Below are 23,579 nucleotides of genomic sequence, written 5' to 3'. Positions count from 1 at the left end.
ATCAGCTTTGAGTTTGTGCCGATTTGCTCTCCTTCCTTTTAGGCATTTAGTCTAATTTTAATGCAAGACGTTACTTAATCTTCTTGTGTTAACCACCCAGGGTCATTTTGAACTGGGCAGCCTTATACATTTATAAACAAATTGAATTATCTTCTAATAGGTAAAAAATAAAGTAGCCTTTTAAATTCAGTTGCACTTTCAATGGATTAACATGATGCTACTGCCATGGCAGGAAGATTGCCTATGGAACATCTTCCCAACATCAAAGGGTTAAGGACAAAGATCCATTGCTGGAAAAAAAAGAACAGCACCACCTATTCCGAAGCCCTGCATTTTTTTTCTTTTGAAGTCCATTTAGATCTTTGTTCTCTTGCAACATTTTACCAGGCTATAAAGAAAAGACTTTTGTTCAAAAGGGTTGGAGCACTTGACGCTCTTTAATCTTAGTCAGACTTTGGACTGGTTGGTCAGGTTTATTTATAAACTAGGGACAAATGACAAGAATGTTTTTCACTGATTGAAGGTATTCAACCCACTTCTCAGCTGCATGAGACTTTTGAGCAAGAGGAGACAGCACTGAAGAAAAAGGAATGGCTGAAGAAAATACAGTCATCTCTCTTGAGATGAAAGAGAAAGAAGGCGTGGACAACAATGGCTTTCTTCAGGGTGAGGAATTAGATCTCAAAGAAGCAGCTGAGGAAGGGTCACCAAGGCCTGGTCCTCTGGTCATGGAAGCAGAAGCACAGGAAGGATTAACTCAGCAGCCTTACGCAGGAATGCCCAAAGAGGTGCTCCTTCAGTACTCCACACAGGCACGCTACAGGGTTACCAGAGAAATACTCTTCTGGTTGATCATTGCAGCTTCACTGGTGCTTGTGGCAGCTACGGTCACAATCATTGCTGTCTCCCCCAAATGCCTTGATTGGTGGCAAGCCAGCTCCATTTATCAGATCTATCCACGGTCATTTAAAGACACTGACGAAGATGGGAACGGTGATCTCAAAGGTGGGTACATCCAACTGTTTGAAGGATGGCAGCCTTGCCATATCGTATGTTTTTAAAAGGAACTGAGTTTGAAAGCTCTTTTGTCTCACCATCTTGTCAAATTCCCTATTTGGAGAGAGAAAGAAGTTCTATAGTAAGAAATTTTGCAGAAAACGGTGCCTTTAAAAGAAAGGTCCAAAGTTGTGCACTCAAAGCCTCCCAAAGACTTGAGTGTGATTCCAAAGATTCCTAAGTTTATTACCAAATTGTAAGTTTTAAGATGAGAAGGGGGAAATTACTAGCACATAACTGGAGAACGGTCCTTATATTTAATGTTGATTCAATATAAATGTAAATGAAATGAAATCAGATTTAATTTTTGTTTGGGGCCCATCTGTTAATTTTGTGAAAAGCAACTTCCATCAGGCCATCTGAAATCTAAATATGGATCTCAGTGCAGGAAAGCTGTGCATTCCTGCTTTCAAATAAAGGTTAATTGGAAATACTTTTTTAAAATGTTTGTCTTCATCTTAAGATCAACCAAATAATTTTCAGATTCTCAAATGCTAGGTTGAAAACAGTATAGAAATCTTACAGGTCATATGTTCACAATGTGGGTTTCTCCATTACTGAACTGTATTTCCCAGCATCCTTCACTACTGGCCAAAGCCCCTGGAGGTCCTGGGAATTGTGGTTCAGCAATATCTTGCTTGAGGTTGCCTATTGTGTAACATTGCGCATTTAGGGCATCCCACTTCTTGTTTCAGTTCATATCCAGTAAACAAATGTCAGTTTGTGCTAGATTAACTCAATTACTATAAGATTAATCTTACGTTTTATATAAGTGTGCTGAGGAAAATAAGCCAAAGTTTTATATAATCGTGGATGAGATATATAGGCCGAGTATGGGAAGGCTCAAAGAATCTGTAGTAATGACACAGTATAGTATCTATTTCCACATTTCACTAGAAAGCATTGAGACGGTGTGATATCCTTTAAGCATCTCCTCCAACTTACGGTAGTTCTCTTGGCTGGTTCATCTTGATCAGTACTGCTACTATCGAAATTGGCAGGGGTGGTTTCCTCAAGCTGTTTTAACTTCCCCATCCAGTATTTCTAAGCAGTCTGAACCACTGTTACATCTTCTTTCCTTACAGAATTATTTATGTTATTATAATTGACTTTCATAATTAAGTACCCTGTTTCCCCTCAAATAAGACATCCCCTGATAATAAGCCCAATTGGGATTTTGAGAGCATGGCAATAAGGTCAAGTGTTTATTTCAGGGTTCAAAAAAATATAAGACAGGGTCAGGGGAAGGATATTGTAAAAACTCCATTCCCACCCCACTCTAGGGGAAGGATACTGCAAAATCCCCATTTCTTCCCAATCAGCTGGGACTTGGGAGACAGAGAATAGATGGGGGCGGGGCCAGTCAGAATTTTTACTACCGGTTCTTCGAACTACTCAAAATTCCGCTACCGGTTCTCCAGAACTGGTCAGAACTTACTGAAACCCACCTCTGGACAGGATCTTATTTTTGGGGAAACACGGTAGTAAGAACAATACTAACTTCATACATGTTAAGCTGAAATGTGGTTACTTCTTTGTGGTTTGGTGCATGAATGTAACCAAGCAATAGTGGTTATTTAGTGTTCTATAAACCATGACACAATTTGGGAATCTAACTTCCCTAGTCAAATTGCATCTTCTACCAGTAATGATTCAGTTCTTTAGAAGATTTTTGACTTGATATTTACAGTATTGTCCCACTTTTTTCTTGATTAGGTATCCAGGAAAAACTAGATCATATACAGTATCTTAATATAAAAACAGTCTGGATCACATCTTTTTATAAATCAGCTATAAACGACTCTGGATATGGAATAGAGGATTTTCAAGACATAGATCCAATCTTTGGAAGCATGAAGGATTTTGAAGATCTGGTTGCAGCAATCCACGATAAAGGTTGGCTTTATTGTTAAGAAAGAAGTACCAATTTCTATTCTTTTACACCTAACTGTATGTAAAGTTGGCTATACTCGGTTCCTCTTGCCTCACTTCAAAAATCCTAAACTCGGTTCCATTCAATTAATGCTTGGAAGAGAAGAATGACTTGGAATTCAAAGAGTGAAAGTTTTACTTTCAAGTAGCAAATCATTTCTATAACACTTCATGGATCTGTTCATATGATCATTAGGGACAGAGTTTGACTCAAAGGAGACTTCTTTATTATATAAACAGAGTTCAACCTGAGCAATTTTTGATGTTGTTTCTTCTGTGAAGGGAAAAGGTAAAAATTCTTTTAGGTCACGGGTGTCAAACTCATGGCGTCACGTTGCTGTCATGTGACATATCACGACATTTTTCCCTTCACGGAGCTGGGGTGGGTGTGTCCTGCGCATGATGCATCCAGCCTGCGGGCCACCACTTTGACACTCTTATACTTAGGTCAAGTTCATGCACAGTCCATGTAATATTTTTGGCAAAAATGCAGAAGTGATGCTGTTTTCCCAGTTTTAATCAACATTCAGGGATTTTCTCCCATTTAAATATTAACCAGCTTCAATCTTACTTAGCTTTTTCAAGATCACCCAAGATTTGATCAACACTGTAACCTATGATATAGGATTGGATGCAAAAAGTCCATATTGTGAGTGGGAAAGGTTCCTACTGGCATAAAGAGTTATTATCTGCCTTGACTATCTTTTAAAAAAAATGTATTTGTAGTGCCCACATCTTGCCATTCTAAAAATGTTTCTGTTTTCAAGACTGGATTTTTTTTAGCTGAAGGATGGAGGAATAAAAGGCCTATTGTATTAACATGTTAAACTGCAAGAATTAATGATAATTAATTCCAGTTCTCCCCAGGATTAGTACCATAACAAATCTTTTTGAGAGGCTGCTTACAATTTTTACATCATTTACCATTTAGCCATATTTCTAATCTCAAGTTTCTTCAGGTGCTTCACATGTTCAGTAATCTCTGCAGCACATTCATATAAGGGGTTTGTTGATCTCAATTTGCCATTATGCACCTATCCTTTTAAAATTAAAATACTTTACTTCTTTCGGAAACACTGTGCATGTGTATATTGCTTGGCTGTTTGACATACTATTCTTTGCATCTTGAATTGAAAGGTTTAAAAGTGATAATGGACCTAATCCCCAATCATACTAGTGACAAGCACAAGTGGTTTCAGCTTAGTCGGAATCGGACTGGAAAATATACGGATTATTACATCTGGCATGACTGTGCTCATGTCAATGGGATCACCACTCCTCCAAATAACTGGGTGAGTATAAAGTTTTGATAGCCTGGCAATCATATACAAAGTAATATTTAGGTGCTGTAACAGATCTGGGTTTGGCAATGCAAATATTAGCTTCGAATGCAGATCTTACAAACAGGGTATTTTTGCCCTCCGTTTCAGATTTTTCTAATTTAGTTTGAACCCCTATTTGTGAAGAAAATCATGATAGCATGATTTTCAATGAAGCAACGTAATTGAATTAGTAATTAGAAACGAGGGGTGAAATGCTCCCGGTTCAGACCGGATCTCCTGGTAGCGGTGGGTGGTTTGGAGAACCGGTAGCAAAAATCCTTGCGCTCCCCCCCAACCATGCCCAGCTGAGCTGCATGATCATCAGAGGCTTTTTTTTTTTTTTTACTTTTAAAAGCATTTTTTCTACAACCTCTTCCGATGAAAAAATGCTTTAAAAAGTTAAAAAAAAAAAGCCTCTGATGATCGCGCGGCCAGCTGGGATCCTCAGAGGCTTTTCTTTTTTAAAAAAATAGATCTTTATTAATTATTTACAAATTAAAAACACATATAATGTAATTTTCAAATAGATATATCTTGGCCGAAGAGGTGGTAAAAATAATGCTTTGAAAAGTTTCTGATGATCCCAGCTGAGTTGCCTGATCGGCAGAGGCTTTTCAAAGCATTAGAAAAAATGCTTTGAAAGGTAAAAAAAAAAAAAAGAGTTGGCCATACCCACCCAATCACATTACCCCACCACCATCAAGCCACGCCCACAAAACTGGTAGTAACAAATTTTATATTTCAACCCTGTTAGAAACAAACTGGTTTGCTGTAAACTCTAGTACTTAAAAAATACCAGGCTAGAAAGCAAAACGCAGTGTGTTCTAGACCACAGTTCTGGGAGTTGAAGTCTGCCAGGCTTAAAGTTGCCAAGGTTGGAGATCCCTGTTCTAGACTCATATTAGGCACAAAACCAACTAGGTGATCTTGAGACTCTGTCTCAGCCCTAGGAAGGAGACAAGGGCAAATCAGTTCTGAAAAACTTTGGCAAGAAAACTGCAGGGACTTGTCCAGGCAGTTGCCAGGAGTCAAGATTGCACCAGCACCCACACGCTAAAGATCCCTGGGGATGATAATGACTTTGATTTAAGTAGTTAATAAATAAGCTTGTTATAATTACAGGAAGGAAAAATTCAGGAACAATATGCACAACAGAACTGTTACGTATTGCTATCTGCTGATATGTACTAATTACTAGGAAACAATATTCTTTTTTTTTAATGTCTCAGCAATAAATAAACAGTTCGCGGAAACGGTCCGTTTTCCCTTATTAGTTCAGCTTTGCTAATTTGACCACAGTTGAAGTGAAAAAACATTTATACTGATTAAGTCTAAAACAGACAAAATACCTAACTGCTTTAATGTAATACAAAATAGAACTAACCAATGGTGAAACATTTAAGAGTTCCATCGTGCTCCAAGAAAATGATTATTTGGAGGAAAAGTCTACAGTTTTCAGTCGAAAGCATTATCAATTAATAGCCCAATCATTAAGGTCAGAAATAAGTGACTTGAATTCGAACTGCCAGAGAGGTTCATACATACTTGTAGGCAAAGAGTGCGCTGCTGTGTAATATAAGTAAGCCAGATGGAATGGCTTTTCAGAAGACACATCTGCAGTGACATTTTAAGTCATTACAAGCATTGATCTACAAACTTCCCAAAGAAGAAAAATGCAGAGTTCAGCTACTTCTGAAGTAATTTACCTTTCAAAAAATGCATACAGTCACTAAGTGGTTTGCTTAGTGAAGCATTAGCATTGCTATTTTTCTTATTTTCCTTGCTCTTAATGCTTTTTGTGCATTTCTTGCTATGTTCCTCCTATCTCTGTGCAAACCACTCAGCAGGCAACAACCCATGTCTCATGACTAATTCTTTGTGAGATGCCCCTTCATCTGTGGATAGCTCAGCCCGCTGCCTTCTCATCACAGCAGTCTCCTCTCTCCACTAGCCATGACATCAGAAGAAAACAAATCAACCCATTGTTAAATCAGTCTTTATTGCTTTCTAGAATGCTAATTTGTCAGAAAGTGGTTTCACTCTTTGAGAATGGGAAGTTCAGGAATGATAGTTTCGGAAAGCATTGTTCCATTTTCCTATAATATTTTCTTTTACAATATTGTTTAATGTCAGAGCATACTGTAGCTTGCAGTGTCAGCAAAGAATGGAATGGAATGGAATGGAATGGAATAGCATAGCATAGCATAGCATAGCATAGCATAGAATAGAAACAGTTGGAAGGGACCTTGGAGGTCTTCTAGTCCAACCCCCTGCTCAGGCAGGAAACCCTATACCATTTCAGGCAAATGGTTGTCTAATCGCTTCTTAAAAACTTCCAGTGCTGGAGCATCCATAACTTCTGGATCTTGTATTTCTTTGCCTTGGTGTTAAATCACAAGCCAAGGCCAATCCCTGAGGCTGGAGAATGATTGCCTGGTGATATGGAGTACATGTCTTAGAAGTAGATGAGATACTCCTAGATAAAAAAACACAACCAAACCAGAGGTGGGTTCCAGCAGGTTCTGACCAGTTCTGGAGAATAGGTAGCGGAAATTTTGAGTAGTTCGGAGAACCGGTAGTAAAAATTCTGACTGGCCCCGCCCCCATCTATTCTCTGCCTCTCAAGTCCCAGCTGATTGGGGAAATGGGGATTTTGCAGTAACCTTCCCCTGGATTGGGGACAGAATGGAGATTTTACAGTATCCTTCCCCTGCCATGCCCACCAAGCCACGCCCACCAAGCCACACCCACAGAACCGGTAGTAAAAATTTTTGAAACCCACCACTGAACCAAACCCAATAGTTACCAAACTATAAGCCCAACTTCCCCAGTTCAAAATTCACCACTATTTCACAAAAAAGTGACCAATACTCCACATGATGATATTGCTCGTAATGATATAATACCCTCACAATGAAATCAGAAAGGCATAAACATAATTAAAACACTTAAACATAAAAAAGTATATTCGGTGTAGTTACCAGTAGCTACGATAATAAAAAGGCTACAAATCAAGTGTCAGTTTTTAGCATTTTAAAAATGCTTATTCTGTGGTAATCTGTCCCATATACAGTAAAAACAGACTCTATTTTTTATGAGTCAAGAACCATCAACATTTGACATAGCTTTTCTGATTACCATGTGAAATACTTTTGCTGTAAATATGACTGTTTAAAGAAAAGCAAATCCATTCCTTATTTTTAATATTTGGATATTCAAGGTTTCATGGGAATCAGATTAAATAACATATTAAAAATATATTGTATTTCTTATGCAATCAGATGAGCGTCTTGGGAAATTCCAGTTGGCAGTATGATATTGTGAGGAACCAATGTTATTTTCATCAGTTTGGAAAAAAACGACCGGATTTAAATTTTCGTAATTCTAATGTTCAGGAAGAAATGCATGTAAGTATCAATAGTATTTTTATTGTTAAGATTTTTAGATGGCTTCCCATCAAACAATACAATTTGGCAGAATGGGGAGGAAGGCAGTTGAAGACCAATTCAGAGCTTTGGTCTTTTTTCCTCAATAGGTTCTTAACACTAACTGTTTAAGAAGCAGCTTGGTGTTTTCTGAATTAGAATCTCTGCTTGTAGATGCTTCATTATCTGACTAGGTAACATTACTGGTGTAAGTTATTGGGTATAATGTAACATCTGCAAGCAAACAATCAAGCTTCGCGAGCACCAAGAACTCCATAAAGTAAGATGGATCAAAGAAGTTCCACAAAGGATCTTCTTTGACAAGAATCTAAGGTCTCAAGCAAGACCGAAAGGAGTTGCAGCCTAGTTCTAGCCATTCAAGAACATTAAGAGTCGAATGAGGGGCATGTTTGATAGTTTTTAGAAATTTTAATTGGATGTTTTCAAATCTAGAGATGTCTTTATTCACTGGCACAAGTAAGGATACCATATAGGATCAAACTCAGATCTTTAGCTTTTTAGCTGCTTCAATCCACTTGCTGCATGGATGTAGTTGCTGCCATTTGACATATATATTTGGTAATCTCAAGGGATGCTTCTTGAGCGCTTGTATTAAGATCACTTGCCTAATGAACCCAGTAGTAGAAGATTGAAAATGAACACCTAGATGCTTAAAGGTCTTAACAGACTCAGTAAGTCTCTCATTAACTGAAGATTTAAAGCAGTTTTTTTGAGAAAACTACAAAATTTGTTATAGATTACATAATTTTAAGTTGTTCTCTAGAGAGCAATAAGGTGATAAAGCTTTATAGGATTGTTTAACGCCCCAGTGGGATGGGGTGATGGTGATTTCAGTTAAACTGCCATCAAGATTGTCCTTTACTTAAAAGATGGTTGTGCATGATGGAGATCTATTACAATATTAGGTTTAAGGTTTAAAGGTTTCCCCTTTAAACCTTAAACTTAAAGTCATGACTGACTCAACAGGAGGTGCTCATCTCTGATTCTCAGCTGAGGGAGCCTCCATTGCCTGAGAGACACTTCTGTCATCATGTGCCCAACATGAAAATACAGAACACCGTAACCTGCCCACTGAAGTGATACCTATTTATCTACTCGCATTTGCATGTTTTTGAACTGCTAGGTTGGCAGGAGCTGGGGTGAGTAACAGGAGCTCACCCTGTTATGCAGAGCTCAGGTCTTGAACCTGTGCTGTCAGCTTTCCAGCCGACATGCTCAGCATCTTTAACCGCTGAGCCATCTTGCTCCCTGTCAGTTTAAGGAGGCAATAATCAATCAGTTTGGCAGTTAGTTTCTTCCAGAGCCTTCTATGTAGTATGGAATCGAAGGCCAGCCTAAAATCAATGAAAGCAACATAAAGGACACCTTTTGATAGACTGAAGTATTTCTCTGCTAGATGTTGTTAAATTATAAATTGGTCCATTATTGAATGTTCAGTGATAAATCTAACCTGCTCAGGGACCAAGATGTTCTCTGCATGCAATTCAATAGCTTCATAGCCGCATGAGTCTGGAAAGAGAAATTATTGCCTTCAGGGTGGGACAGCATGTCTCTACATACCAGTGTAGAGGAACAATGATGGGAGACACATATGTCTCTATCTCTGGCTTGCAATCATCCCTGAAGCATCTGGTTAGTCATTGGGAGATTTTAAAAAAATGGGCTATGATGGGCCTAGGTCCAATTCAGCAGAACTGTTGATTCAAACAGAGGTATTATCTATGGGCTCTTTCGATTACAAAGAGTCTGTTTTGATGCTAATTTTCCAAAAGCAGAAACTTCTTCCCTGCAACCGAAAGTAGTGTACTCTTGGAAAGCTAGTTTCACATGTACTTTTCCTGTAGAATAGAGTTTAAAATCAGAAAGGACCAATGAGTGAAATAAAAGCCATTTTGGCATAGGGCTTAAAGGCAATTTGGAGACTGGGAGTTCCAGTCCTGCCTTAGACATGAAGCCAGCTGGGTGATTTTAGGCCAATCACTTTCTCTAATCCCTAGGAAAAAAGCATTTTCAAACCAGGTTTGAAAATTTTGTCATGAGAACTGCACAAGCTTGTCCAAGAAGTTACCAAGAGTCAGCACTGGCTTGAAATGCAGACAAAAAGCCTGTGAAATAGATGTTCTTAAGTCTCAGCTCAGCACAGTGGCCAATACAGAATGTTGTACAAAATGTGCCAAGAATCATTGTGGCTTGTTTCCTGAATCTAAGAAAAGAATGAGAACACAAATGAAAGAAAGCTAAAAATTGCAACATTGGATGTTTAGAACAGAATGAGAAATGTTCTTGTTGTAAGCATGACAATGTGGAAATAAGCAAACCCACTAATTCTTCTTTTGCTTTTTATTTAGGATATTATTGAGTTTTGGCTTGGCAAAGGAGTTGATGGATTTAGCATCAGTACTGTTAAATTCCTCTTAGAAGCAACACATCTGAGAGATGAGCCACAAGTGAATAAAAGTCTCCTGCCGGTAACAATTTTTCAGCCTTGTCTTTCCATAAGGAATAAATGCTTAGATTTTCTTGCATTTGTTGGGTGCTATATAATTCTTTATCAGTTGTTAAGCTTCTGCCAATGTAATACAGTGACTTGCAATATATTAAGAGTGACTGGAGTGTGTTTGGGGGACAAATGTACAAATCATAAACTAGAGGCTGGTAAATGTCTATGGAGATTTTCTGTCATCTCAAAGGTGGTTTTTCAAAAGGCAATGGGACTTTCTTAGTTTTTCCTTGAAGACATTTTGCTTCTCATCCAAGAAGCTTCATCGGTTCTGTTAGAGGCTGGTGGAAGGTTTGTGATGACAGGCACATAGAGTTATTGCCTCTGAGTTAGTTTGACCTTTTGTAGATATTTAGAGAATGAATTTGCATAAGTAATTTAGAAACTAAGGTGAGACAGAAACAGTTAAGATCAGCAAGAGCTGTACAATATTAGGGTGGGAAGATTTATAAGACAAATTCTTACCAAGAAGGAATTTAGATAATAGAATGAGGAAAGGCTACAGATAGATTTCTATATAAATACCATATTTTTTGCAGTATAAGACGGTCCGGAGTATAAGACGCACATTACTTTTTGGGGAGGAAAACAAGAAAAAAAAAATTCTGACTCTGCCTACCAGCATCCATTGGTATTCATCTGGCTAGCGTCTTTGCAGCAAACAGCAAACAGCCTGGTTAGCTTCAGGACATTATTGCAGCCTGATTCAGCACAAGCAGCTGATTGGCGGTTGGATCAGCCTCCTGGAATACCACCAATCAGCTGTTCCAGGCTGCAGGGATCACCACAGCCCATTGCCACATCCGCACCTCGCGTTTTTGGCCTCCGTGCATCACACTTTTGGCTCCGTATGCTCCATTTTAGACCCATTCCAGGCTGCCGGGATCACCACAGCACATCACCACTGATCACTGCCTCTGCATGTTGCGTTTTTGGCCTCTGCATGCCCTGTTTTTGGCCTCTGCGCATTGCGTTTCCGTTCCAGGAACCAGCCGATCCTTGCCACTTGGAACTGGCCGAAAACGCGAAGTGCAAAGGCCAAAAATGGGGCATGCGGAGGCCAAAAATGTGATACACGGAGGCTGAAAATGCGACGTGCAGAGGCAGCGATGTTCTGTGGCAATCCCCACATCCTGGAACGGGTCTAAAACGGAGCGTGCAGAGGCCAAAAACGTAATGCACGGAGGCCGAAAACGGCCGAAGGCTGGGGCTGGTGGGTGAGCGGGGCTTCAGCAGCATTCGCTGTATAAGATGCACAGACATTACCACACACTTTTTTTCGGGGTGAAAGTGCATCTTATACTCTGAAAAATAGGTATATGCATTGTTATATGTATATCTATATATACTGTATATATGGAAACAAATTGCTAAATAAGAATGAGCATTTTAGTCAAGTCTGAAGGCCACTTTTGTATTCTTATAATTTTTGTTTAGGATTTTGAAGAGCCACAGCAAAAGCATTATTGTCCTGCAATGAACAGACCCCACCGGTCTGCCCCATGGTCCTCACTGGACTGCATATGTTTATTCTGCCAGCCCCCCATGGCAGGCTAAACATGGGTACCCCATTGGTGCACCCATGCTCCATGAGCCTGCTGTAAAAGACAAGCCCTGGTAGTGATTTGTTTATATGGACTTTCTGTTTTAAAAGTACTCATAACATTAGACTCTCTGAGCTTTGGGAATTGAAAAAAAAAAAAAGGAATGTGTGCCAACTCCACCTTGTGAGCACTTCTTTGAGGCTATTATCAGAGGAGCAATTACAATATCCCACTGTTTTGTCAGGAAAACATCACAGCTTATGCTGAACTGTATCATGACTACACCACAACCCAAGTCGGCTTGCATGATATAGTCCGCAGTTTTCGGCATACCATGAATAAGTTCAGCAGTGAACCTGGTAGATACAGGTAACCATATTCATTTTTTATCTATCAGCCTGACTTTATTTATCTTGTATTTCTCAAAGCTGTAATGTTCCCAAGTGCCAAATCTCTCCTCAGCAAACTGAACAGATAAGCAGCCACATAAGGATGTGAGAATTTCTGATTAGAATAGAATAGAATAGAATGGAATGGAATGGAATGGAATGGAATGGAGTGGAGTGGAGTGGAGTGGAGCGGAGCGGAGCAGAGCAGAGCAGAGCAGAGCAGAGCAGAGGAGTAGAGTAGAGTAGAGTAGAGTAGAGTAGAGTAGAGTAGAGTAGAGTAGAGTAGAATAGAATAGAATAGAATAGAATAGAATAGAATTTTTTATTGGCCAAGTGTGATTGGACACACAAGTAATTTGTCTTGGTGCATACGCTCTCCGTGTACATAAAAGAAAAGATACGTTCATCAAGAATCATAAGGTACAACACTTAATGATAGTCAGAGGGAACAAATAAGCAATCAAATCATATTAGGAAACAGTCAATATAAATCAATAGAAAGTTATAGAAAAACTAAGAAGCAAAACAGAATACCGGTGACTGTTGTATATAAAATATGAGTTCTATTTATACTGCAATTGGTATTGAAATTTGTCTGCCACTCTCCTGTCTGGTTTGTGTTACAGAACAGAAACCTCCCTCTGTTGGAAGGGAGAGTCTCCATCTGCTCTGTGTTTGGGCAACAGCCAGACCTGTGTCTGGCTGTTTGCTGTTGACTGTGGGAAAATCAGCTTTTATACTCATCAAATAGCTTGATAATGTTAGTAGCAAATTGCAATGCTAGGGGAAGCATTATAAGAAGATGGTCTGGGGGTGCTGGTAATTTTAGCCTTTTAGGAATTGGAGTACATCTCCCATTGTACTATACCATGCTCACTGGAGGTACTGGGAACTGGACTCCAAAAATGTCTGAGTGTGAAAAGTTGTAGGAAGCAAATTCTAAAATCTCAGCAGCATTTGATATTTTAAACTTTGATTTCAGCAGAGCCTACATTGTAACCTAAGTGGCATACTTGCTGCCTACCCAGCAAATATATATATAGCAATTATCTCAAATCCTACAATATACAGTACATCTATTATATCTTCTTTGAAAGGAAAACACATTTAATTGAATAAATAGTCAGCCAGCTAATCATGCATACTGAACCTAGTATCTCATTATTTATTTTTATAACGTGTTTTATTACAATTCAAAGTCTCATTCTACCTGATTTTTAATTTTTGCCGGGTCAAAAATTGTTGCCGATATTCATTTTAGCTTCAATTTGCAGTCAATAAGAACACATGTTTTAGCAGGATAAATGATTGATGCCATGTTTTTCCAGTACGAAAAACAACAAAAACAAAAAAAAATACTGTATGTTAAAATATTTGATTTTTGTTCTCTAGTTATGGGTTCTGCCTCTTTAGGGAATTAGCTACTTGTCCAAACTGTTTCCTTTTTGGAGTTAGTTAAGCTAAATTCTTAAGAGGCCTCCTGTTCAGAGGTTAGAACCAAAGGCAATTAAGCTGGTGATGGCAGCTGCTTTTGGCCTGATGCTGGAGGAAAAGGGCTGGCAAGGACAGGCATGTGACTCATCATCTGTGACAGACATAGGTGACATGCTTTCTGCCAGGATCTTGACCCAGCATCACATAGGCTGGCAGCAGCTGCTGTCCTGTCTGCTTCCTCTGTCTGTCTATGAAGATTCTCTTTATCATCCAGGTCATGATTGTCCCAAAGGTGCTTTTCAAAAGGCAACTGGACTTTCTTGGTTTTCCCCCCCCCTTGAAAATGCTTCACTTCTCATCCAAGAAGCTTCTTCAGTTGTGATTGAATGGTGGGGAATGGAAGGATTTATATTCTTTCCAGTCATCTGGTTGTTAGCAGCTAACGATCAGCCTTCAGAGTGCTAATGATCAGATGACTGCAAAGAATATAAATCCTTCCATTCCCCACCATTCAGTCAGAACTGAAGGAGCTTCTTGGATGAGAAGCAAAATGTTTTCAAGGAAAAAAACAAACAAACAAGGAAGTCCAGTTGCCTTTTGAAAAAGCACCTTCGGACTTCCTGTGACTGTGGACATGATGGCCATTCTCTGTCCTAAAAGTTGGTGCCTGATTGAAGTAAGTTCACTGAAGTTCTCTGACATTATTTTCTCTTCAAATGTCTTCAGATATCGCAAAGACAACTTTTGAGTAAAGAATCACAGTTGTTCAGTATAGAAAAATTCTGATTTGGAAAAGCTATTATTTTCTCAGAAGGAGAGAGGGTATTTTAAGACTTGCCTGAAAGCCAAAGGATTCTGTTCTAGGAGAATGGGAAGGGAGCAGTTGAACTTTAGACCTCTCACAACCTCACTTGCAAATCAGCTTATTTGGACTGGAAGGTCTTTAAATATAGTATGTAAAGCTTTTACCCCTACACACAGCTGGCCTATCCTAAGAAAATATTCAATGAGAAATTATCCTACTTGCACCCAGATTATTATTTTATATATGACTGGAAGTCTGAAACATTGAATAAATACTGTATAAATATTGAACAATAAGTTGGTTTTGGCCATAACCTCATAATCTAACAGATACTGTGTAAAAATAAAAAGAAAAAGAAAAAGAAATGAACAAACTTGTCTTGAATGCAGTCTTGGCATAGAATCGAAGCTTTATTTATGGTGGGCTTTTCTCATGCACTGTATAATGTCCTTTTAATGTTCCCCATCTATTTATCCTATCTTACACTTTACACCAGGGGTCCTACACTTTGCTGGCTGAGGAATTCTGAGAGTTGAAGTCCACAAGTCTTAAAGTTGCCAAGGTTGGAGACTCCTGCTTTACACCATCTTACCCAGTGCCTCTGTCAGAGCAATACTTCAGCCATTTTATCAGTACTCAGGGAATCTTTTTGGCAAAGAGGATGTAACAATTTAAGTATTTTATCATGTGAATCGTTTTCATAAGAAGACAAATTCTCCTCCTTTGCAGATTTATGGCTACAGAATCCATTGAGAACAACATTGAAGAAATTATGATGTATTATGGGACATCATTTATTCAAGAAGCTGATTTTCCTGTAAATTTCCACCTCAAGAACCTGGAATCAGTTTCAGGAAACAATATTTCTGAAAGTATAGCTTTGTGGATGAAGAATATGCCGCAAGGAAAATGGCCAAATTGGATGGTAAGTTTTTGGTTTTGAGGATTTTTGAAATTTTTAGTTTGCAGTATAATTTTTTATGTCTTTTTTAACCAAGCAACCGCTAATGTTTATTCATACTAAGGATGCATAATCCTTTGTCAAAAGAACAGTCCAAGATAAAGGGGACATAGGGAAAAAGTGCCAAATCGAAACTAAAGTATTTATTTTAAATACTTAAAATGAATTGTTGAATTGTCCCACAGTGAGTTATCCTGAAGTGAGTTGGCCACGGTGAATTGTCCAGTGGTGAAATCCAAATTTTTTTACTACTGGTTCTGTGGGCGTGGCTTGGTGGGCGTGGCAGGGGAAGGATACTGCAAAATCTCCATTCCCTCCCCACTTCTGGGGGAAGGATATTGCAAAATCTCCATTCCCACCCCACTCTGGGGCCAGCCAGAGGTGTTATTTGCCGGTTCTCCGAATTACTCAAAATTTCTGCTACCAGTTCTCCAGAACCTGCTGGATTTCACACCTGGAGTTGTCCCATTCGGATGCAAGAATGCCTTTGTCAGAGCAACACTTTAACCAGTGGTGGGATTCAATTTTTTTAACAACCGGTTCTGTGGGCGTGGCTTAGTTGGGGGTGTGGCTTGGTGGTCATGTGACTGGGTGGGTGTGGCTATCTGGTCATGTGACTGGGTAGGCATGGCTAGCTGATCATGTGACCGGGTGGGCGTGCCTGTGTGCATAGGGACTACTCAGAGGGCTGAAAAAAGTCATTTCTGACTGATCCTCGCACTTTTGACCGGTCCTCGCACTTATGACCATCCTCACATTTATACTCATTGTGGCATTCTTAGCAACCGTGTCAATCATTTCACCACTACTTCTCTTCACCACGGTGACAAGATAGGGCGCAAAACGTAAAATGTGAGGACAGTCGTAAGTTCAAGGACTGGTCAAAAGTGTGAGGACCGGTCAAAAATAACTTTTTCAGCCCTCTGAGTAGTCCATATGCACATAGGTACTACTCAGAGGGCTGAAAAAAGTGATTTCTGACAGGTCCTCGCACTTTTGACCGGTCATCATTTATCTTCTAGTCCAGAGATCTTCAACCTTGGCAACTTTAAGCCTGGCAGACTTCAACTCCCAAAATTCCCCAGCCAGCTATGCTGGCTAGAGAATTCTGGGAGTTGAAGTCCACAAGTCTTAAAGCTGCCAAGTTTGAAGACCTCTGAGCTAGGGCTTTGGGGCCAGCCTTTTGGGGAGGGGGTCCCATTCGGAGAGACCCCCTGCCTCTCAGGAAGCATCAGGCCCAGGCAGAGAAAATTGCCAAGGTTGGAGATCTCTGGACTAGAAGACCTCCAAAGGTCCCTTCCAACTCTGTAATTCTGGTATTGGCAAGCAAGCACAATTAAGCTACTTAAATCCTCCAGAGCAGGGGTCCCCAACGTTTTGGACCTCAGGGACCACCAAGTTCATAATTTTAAATTTCGCGGACCACTAATACGAATCCAGCGCGTCGCTTGCTGAAACACCTGGACTCCCAGTGACGGGATAGGGTCCTTCAGGCACTCTCCCCCCCTCTTTCTCTCTCTCTCCCCCGTCTCATTCTCTCTTTCTCTCCCCCCTCTTTCTCTCTCCCCCCTTTCTCTCTCTCCCCCTTTTCTCTCTCTCCCCCTTTCTCTCCCACTCTTTCCCTCTCATTCTATTTCTCTCTCCCCCTCTTTCTCTCTCTCTCCCCCTCTCTCTCCCACTCTTTCCCTCTCATTCTTTCTCTCCCCCTTTCTCTCATTCTTTCTCTCTCCCCCTTTCTCTTTCTCTCTCCCCCACTCTCTCTCTCATTCTCTCCCTCTCCCCCCCCACTCTCTCTCATTCTCTTTCTCTCCCCCCTTCTGTCTCCCCCACTCTTTCTCTCTCCCCCTTTCTCTTTCTCTCCCCCTTTCTCTCATTCTCTTTCTCTCTCCCCCCTCTTTCTTTCTCTCTCTCTCCCCCACTCTCTCTCTCTCATTCTCTTGCAGGGGGCCGATCTGGTGTCTGCAACGGAGAGCAAAAAAACCACCTCCGTATATTTGCGGTGCAAGGCAGCCCTCGTTTCCTGCTGACTCAGAGCGGTAAACAGCATCTGGTTCGGGGAGCAGCCGGATTTTGCTCTCCATTACTCTCTCGGCCCCCTGCAAGCTCTCATCTCTCGAGAAGCCCAACCAAAGTTTCCCGCGCCACTTCAGGGAGCGCTCCTCGAGAGACGAGAGCTTGCAGGGGGCCGAGAGAGCAATGGAGAGCAAAATCCGGCTGCTCCCCGAACCAGACGCTGTTTACCGCTCCGAGTCCCAAGCGACAGGAGATGAGGGCTGCCTTGTCCCGCAAATATGCCGGATTTTGCTCTCCATTGCAGACACCAGATCGTAATGCACCACCTGCAAAAATGCGAAAATTTCCAAATATAGCCCTGCCCTCTTACAGCTCTCCTGATGTTCAACTGTTGTCTTTCAAGGAGGATACTTGGCCAGCTTCATGCTTGATGTCTCCCACCTTGGCAGCTTTAAGACTTGTGGACTTCAACTCCCAGAATTCTCCACAATTCCCCAGAATGGGCTAGGCGGGAGTTGAAGTCCAAACGTTGTAAAAGAGCCACAATTGCCCAGCCCTGGGCTAGGGTAGGCTGACGCCGCGCGGATGGGAGGCAGGGCAGGGCGAGGGGCAGGCAAGCCAGCAATTTAACAAAGGGTTCGGCCGAACCCCCTAGAACTCCCAGAATCCCACCACTGACTTTAACCATTATATCAGTACTCAGGGAATTTTTTTTATAGATGATGTAACTATTTAAATACTTTATCATGTAGATCAATTTTATAAGAATGCAGACTTATTTGGAAATCAGAAAATTCCAATATTAGCTGGAAACTAAGATAAGAGAGAGTAGCATACAGTCTACTTCAATTTTATGTGTTGGTACCTTGTGGAAATATTTTACAAAAAAAATATCATAAGACATTATTGTCTGCTTTCTTAAAAATACAGTGATGAAATTCTGCTTGAAAGGCTTCTAAATGTGTTGATTTTGTTGTCTATTAATTACAATAGTAATAACATTTTTTTTAAAAAACAGTTGTATCCAGTGTAATGGTAGAGAAAGAGAAAGAAAGTGACATGGATCTGCTAATGGTTGTACTTATGGTTTAGCACAGGGGTCCATTACCGGGACATGGCCTATTCACAACCACGCTGTGCAAGTAGAGCTGCACAAGTAGAACTGTGCATGCACATATGCGACAACCTGCTGCTTACGTGACCCAGTTCCCCTCTCCCCTCCTCCACTGGGCTGCCAAGCTGCAAAGATTGGGGACCGCTGGTTTAGTATGCCCTAGCCAATTTTAGCCCATCAAGTGATAATGAATACTAAACCTGCTGCATGAATAGTTTGTATAATTTGAATTTCCATAAATAATACAAGCTTTGTATACTAGGAATGAAATAATGGCTTATTTAATTTTAGGTTGGGGATTCCAACACTGCTAGAATATCCTCTCGGATTGGAAAAGAATATATAAATGTCATAAACATGCTTCTTTTAACCCTTCCTGGAACACCTGTAAGTTATTATGGCGAAGAAATAGGGATGGAAGGTGCAACTTCAGAAACTGTGAGTTAAAAATTCAACTTTTCGGTCTCTTGAGAGGCTTGTTGTAGAGGAGGTAAAATCTAGTAATGAAAAAGGCCCTTCCTCAGTCTTCTGCCCTTCAGATGTTCAGGACTTGATCCCTCATGAACAACAGCTAACATGGCTGGCTATTATAGGATTTGTCTTAAACACTGAAGCCGCTGTCCATCTGCCATAATTACTCCCCATGTCACCACTGAAATGCCCATACTTTCCTCCATTCACCAATCCCCCCCATTCTCCCACTTCAAGCTGAAGGAATTTATGTAATCTGACACTAGCAAACAGGATAAAAAAAGCCCCCAGCCAGGTTATATTTCTTCTGTAAACCATTCAGCACCTAGGCCTGAGCAGAGCCTCCATCCCACATCATCCACACTACCAAACCCCACTTCATTCTATTCCAGCCATCCACCCCCTGCATCCTGGTCTCAACTGAACTGCAAGGAGAATCTCATATCTGGCAGACAGAACCTTTCCCCATGTTAGTTCCCAAGGTTGGTATGCAAGACTAGCCTTGTTCAATCTTGTCAATCACACTGCAAAAATCCTTGCAGTACAGAACTTCTCACTCTGGTTGCCAGCAACCACAGTAGAATCCACACACATCAGTCCTGAGAACCCAGCTCTGGATCCCATGGAGAAGAGAAAGGAAAGCTGCCAAGATGGCTGCTGTTCTCCTATAAAATGTTCTCCTACAAAACTACCAACTTCTTCCTCTCCCATTGCTGCCATTCACCTGGAATCCTCAATCCTAAATTTCTCTCAAGGACTCTTGTTCCTAAGATGCTGAAATCAATGCCACCTTGTTGTGCCAAAGTGCTTCCACAAAATGGAACCACTGTTCTCCATTCTCCTCACTATGACTCCAGGAACTGGCCAGATGCCACTCATTAGATGAGCCAGAAACAGCTTTTGTAGATATTTGTGTACATTAATACCAATCTCAGCCTTGGAATGGATTGGTGAAGAATGTGAAATTTTGGTTTCTTATAGTTAATTTCAGAATCTTGATATATTCTTCTATAAAATTTTAAGCATCCCATAAGAAATATTTTTTGAAATCCATCTAGCCCTTTAATTTAGCTTTTAACTTTCCAAAATTCTAGTCTACCTTTTGCTATTTTCCAAAAATTGTTTTTCTTTTTAATCCTTAAATTTGCATAAAACTTCTTTCACTAGGAGTAGAAAGAAACTTTTCCAGCAGCATGATGAAACTTGTCTTTCAGAAGACCCTACGCATCCAAAAATCAATAACAAGAAACTTCCAAAAGTAGTTAAGTAGATGAACCCATTTGAAGATGCTGAACCTTGGTTTAGGAAGGATGTTTTTTGCCTGATGATCATCCATTATTTTATGATCTCTTAATGGATGGACTCAGATAGCAAACTTGTGGGTGATCCTAGGCCTCTCCCTGATCCAAAGAAAAGTTCCAAGAAGCCAACCCATTCACCAGCTCCTCTTATTGTCAAGGTTGTAATCTTATTTCTGCCATTACTTTCCCATAATTGTTTTCATATTAGCAGTGAATCATGGATTAATCCTGTCTTATTAGAGACTTAACATTTATATCAACAACTAAAGAAAAGGTCACCTATAATTTGGCTGGAACAACCTGGGGAAACTGGCACAACTGGCACTGGTAACTCAATGCCCCCTGCCATATTTCTCTCAACCTGTCACAAACAGGATGTTGCTTCCACCAAGATACATCTCCCTTCCTCAAAATGTACCACACCTACAAATTATAATTGTCATTTGTATAAAGGCAGCTATATAGATGTGCCACTCAAGCAGGGACTCTCCTTCTTAACTTCTTTAACACTTTCTCACACCTTCAGTTTTCTAACCACTGTGCTAAAGACAACTAAGAGGCATCTGAACCTTGACACATTAGTGTCTCCCTCCTAGAAAATCTGAACCCAAATTGTCCTGGTTGGGACGTCTACCTGCCTCGGTCTTAGGAAATCCTCCCAGGGCAACTGCAATGGCTAGATGCTCCTTGATGGGAATTGCTTCTCCTTGAGGCACAATACAGCTCAATTTCTAGAATAGTGATAGTGAATCTTTTCAGCGCAGAGTGCATGGGGTGCGTTGGGCACCAAGTGCCAAAAAGGGAGCACTGAGTGCACACACGGTCACGAGGCCGTGATCAGGAAGAGGAGCTGCTCAGGGGGCATGCGTGTGCTGGATAACTGGATACTTCGTTTCCGGCATGCACATGCATGCTGGCCAGCTGTTCATTGTGCGTGCATGCATGCTAGAAACCCGGAAGAGGAACGGGCTACACTACGCATGCCAGGCAACATGGCTCCGTGTGCCACTTTGGGCACGCGTGTCATAGGTTCGCCATCATGGCTCCAGAGGCATGGAGGCCACTGTAGGAACCAAGGTCAAAATGTGACAGCCATGGGCTTTCTAACACTGTTCTTTATCATACCTATTTGGGCAAGACAACGTGTCCTAGATGGCTCCAAACAGTATTCCTTTTTGAGGTTTTCCAGTGCAGATGGTGGCAGTCTTTGCTGCTGGCTCTTCTACCTACCCTGTTTTATATTGTTTTTTTTTTTGAGAATTTTTTAATTATTTTAAAACAAAAACAAAACATAAAACCATCATCATTCCAAACAATAACAGACAGTGAGTCGAACGGTTCATATTCTCTTGTGCATAAATCCATCTCTAAAATACCAATTTATAACAGAAACTTGTATCTTTTATAGAAAAAAAAACCATCAGATATTTTATCTTTACATCAACCCCATATTTCATACTTCAATTCCATGATTTATTATCTATCCATTGATAAAACAAATCCCATATCAAATAATATTGTTTATCTTCCTGTTCTCTAATTTCAAATGTCAATTTACTCATTTCAGCACATTCCATAATTTTCTTAATAATCTCATCATCAGTAGGTAAATTCTCTCCTTTCCAATTTTTAGCAAATACGATTCTAGTCGCTGTTAAAACGTTCACAATTAAATATTGTTTTATATTGTTTTAATGTATTTTATTAATACTCATGTAACCCCCTTTGATATATGACTATACAGAAAATAAGATATAAATGTACATAATGAAAAATGCAAATTCAATTTAGTACTTGAATAGTTCCTTCTCTTTTTTAGGCACGTTTTCTAGAAAAAGCCCCAATGCAATGGGATGACAGCCTTCATGCTGGCTTTAGTGAGGGCAACTCAACATGGATAGCAGTAAATCCTAACTATCAAAATATAAATGTGAAAGTGAGTATAAAATCTGAACACCTACATACATTTGATTATTAAAACTAAAAAAATCCTCTTATGTCTTAAATACAGTACAGTATAGTTAAAAAAACATGATATAGGAACTTTAGGGGAGAATAGAAGATAAAATGGGGAGGATTGTTTAAATTAATGCATTATCCAATTATAGCATGTCTTACAGTTGTACAAAAAAGTAAAATATAAATTTCAAAGTAATTTATATTCTAAAGTAGAAAACACAGTAGAAAGTTTGCTAAAATACAGGACAGGAAGGATATACAGGCAGGCCTCAACTTAGGACCATAATTTAGCCAAGAATTTATGTTGCTAAGTGAGAAATTTGTTAAGTGAGGGGATCACATGACCCCAGGACACTGCAACTGACATAAAGATGAACCAGTTGTCAAGCATCTGAATGTAAATCACGTAACCATGGGGATGCTGCAATGGTCATAAAAATGGTCAGGAGTCACTTTTTTCAATGCTATTATAACTTTGAATGGTCACTAAATGAACTGTTGTAAATCGAGGACTACCTATAGTCAAGTTACACTATGTTTGATTATAGTTTACTACCCACACAACCCTACCAAGGCCCCAGTGAACTTTATGTAACAACAAATAAGATTTCAGCATTTAATAAATTATGATTTTCCTTTATTTTAGATTCAACAAAATCACCCAAATTCCACACTCAACTTGTACCGAGAACTCAATTCCCTTCGGTCCACTGAGCTTCCCATTCACAGGGGATGGACGTGTTACATATGGAATGATATCAATGTCTTTGTTTATGTAAGAGAACTTGATGGGTTGGATCAAGTGTTTATGATGGTTCTAAATTTTGGAGTGGGAACCGTAACAAATCTGCAATCTTTGGTTCCTGGCATTCCTTCAGAAGCTAATATAAAGCTAAGCACCATTTTTAGTAATACTGGGAAAGTTGTAAACATGAAAGCAATTGAAACGCAAAAAGGTGAAGGACTTATATTGGAATATAGGACAAGCAAACCATTCCATATGATGGACAATTTCAAAGAGAAGTGCTTCGTTGCAGAAAAGGCATGCTATTCCAGTGTCTTTAATTTACTTTACATGTACTGTTAAATGTCATTATTTAATTTAAATCCATTAGTTGATTACATGTTACTTCTTTACAAAAGATATGCCAGTTTATTCATAGATTTCTATAGGCTTAATCTAATTCTAGTGGGAGAATTAGAATCACCTAAGAAGTGCAAAAATTAACTCTAATAATTCCAATGTAGTGTTTACTATGCTTAGCTTAAATGGTTGCTTGTAAAATTATTTTCCTATTAATTGTAAGCTTTTTGAGAACCATTCTAGCTGGC

At 39.8% G+C, this 23,579-nt stretch overlaps 1 protein-coding gene across 1 annotated transcript; it reads left to right on the top strand.

Moving 5' to 3' along the window:
- The first annotated feature begins 582 nt into the window (after positions 1–582).
- Positions 583–23,482, top strand: SLC3A1 (solute carrier family 3 member 1). The gene is made up of 10 exons (XM_070932358.1): positions 583–1,005; positions 2,773–2,952; positions 4,126–4,280; positions 7,592–7,717; positions 10,105–10,224; positions 12,045–12,169; positions 15,158–15,353; positions 18,808–18,954; positions 22,108–22,224; positions 22,894–23,482. Exons 1-10 carry the CDS (start codon positions 591–593, stop codon positions 23,332–23,334), a joined length of 2,022 nt encoding a protein of 673 aa, XP_070788459.1. The 5' UTR covers positions 583–590; the 3' UTR covers positions 23,335–23,482.
- The last annotated feature ends 97 nt before the right edge of the window (positions 23,483–23,579 follow it).

This window comes from Pituophis catenifer, unplaced genomic scaffold, assembly GCF_029215685.1.
Source record: "Pituophis catenifer annectens isolate HBS135680 unplaced genomic scaffold, rPitCat1.0.hap2 SCAF_1, whole genome shotgun sequence".
Lineage (NCBI taxonomy): Eukaryota > Metazoa > Chordata > Lepidosauria > Squamata > Colubridae > Pituophis > Pituophis catenifer.
This window is presented reverse-complemented; position numbering and strand designations above follow the sequence as displayed.

What these genes read in the sequence shown, in the direction of transcription:
- SLC3A1 (XM_070932358.1), top strand. Translation starts at nt 591, where the DNA reads ATGGCTGAAGAAAATACAGTCATCTCTCTTGAGATGAAAGAGAAAGAA. An exon ending in TGCAGCAATCCACGATAAAG is followed by an intron (nt 2,953 to 4,125) that starts GTTGGCTTTATT and finishes TTGAATTGAAAG; the next exon opens with GTTTAAAAGTGATAATGGAC. An exon ending in ATCAAAATATAAATGTGAAA is followed by an intron (nt 22,225 to 22,893) that starts GTGAGTATAAAA and finishes CCTTTATTTTAG; the next exon opens with ATTCAACAAAATCACCCAAA.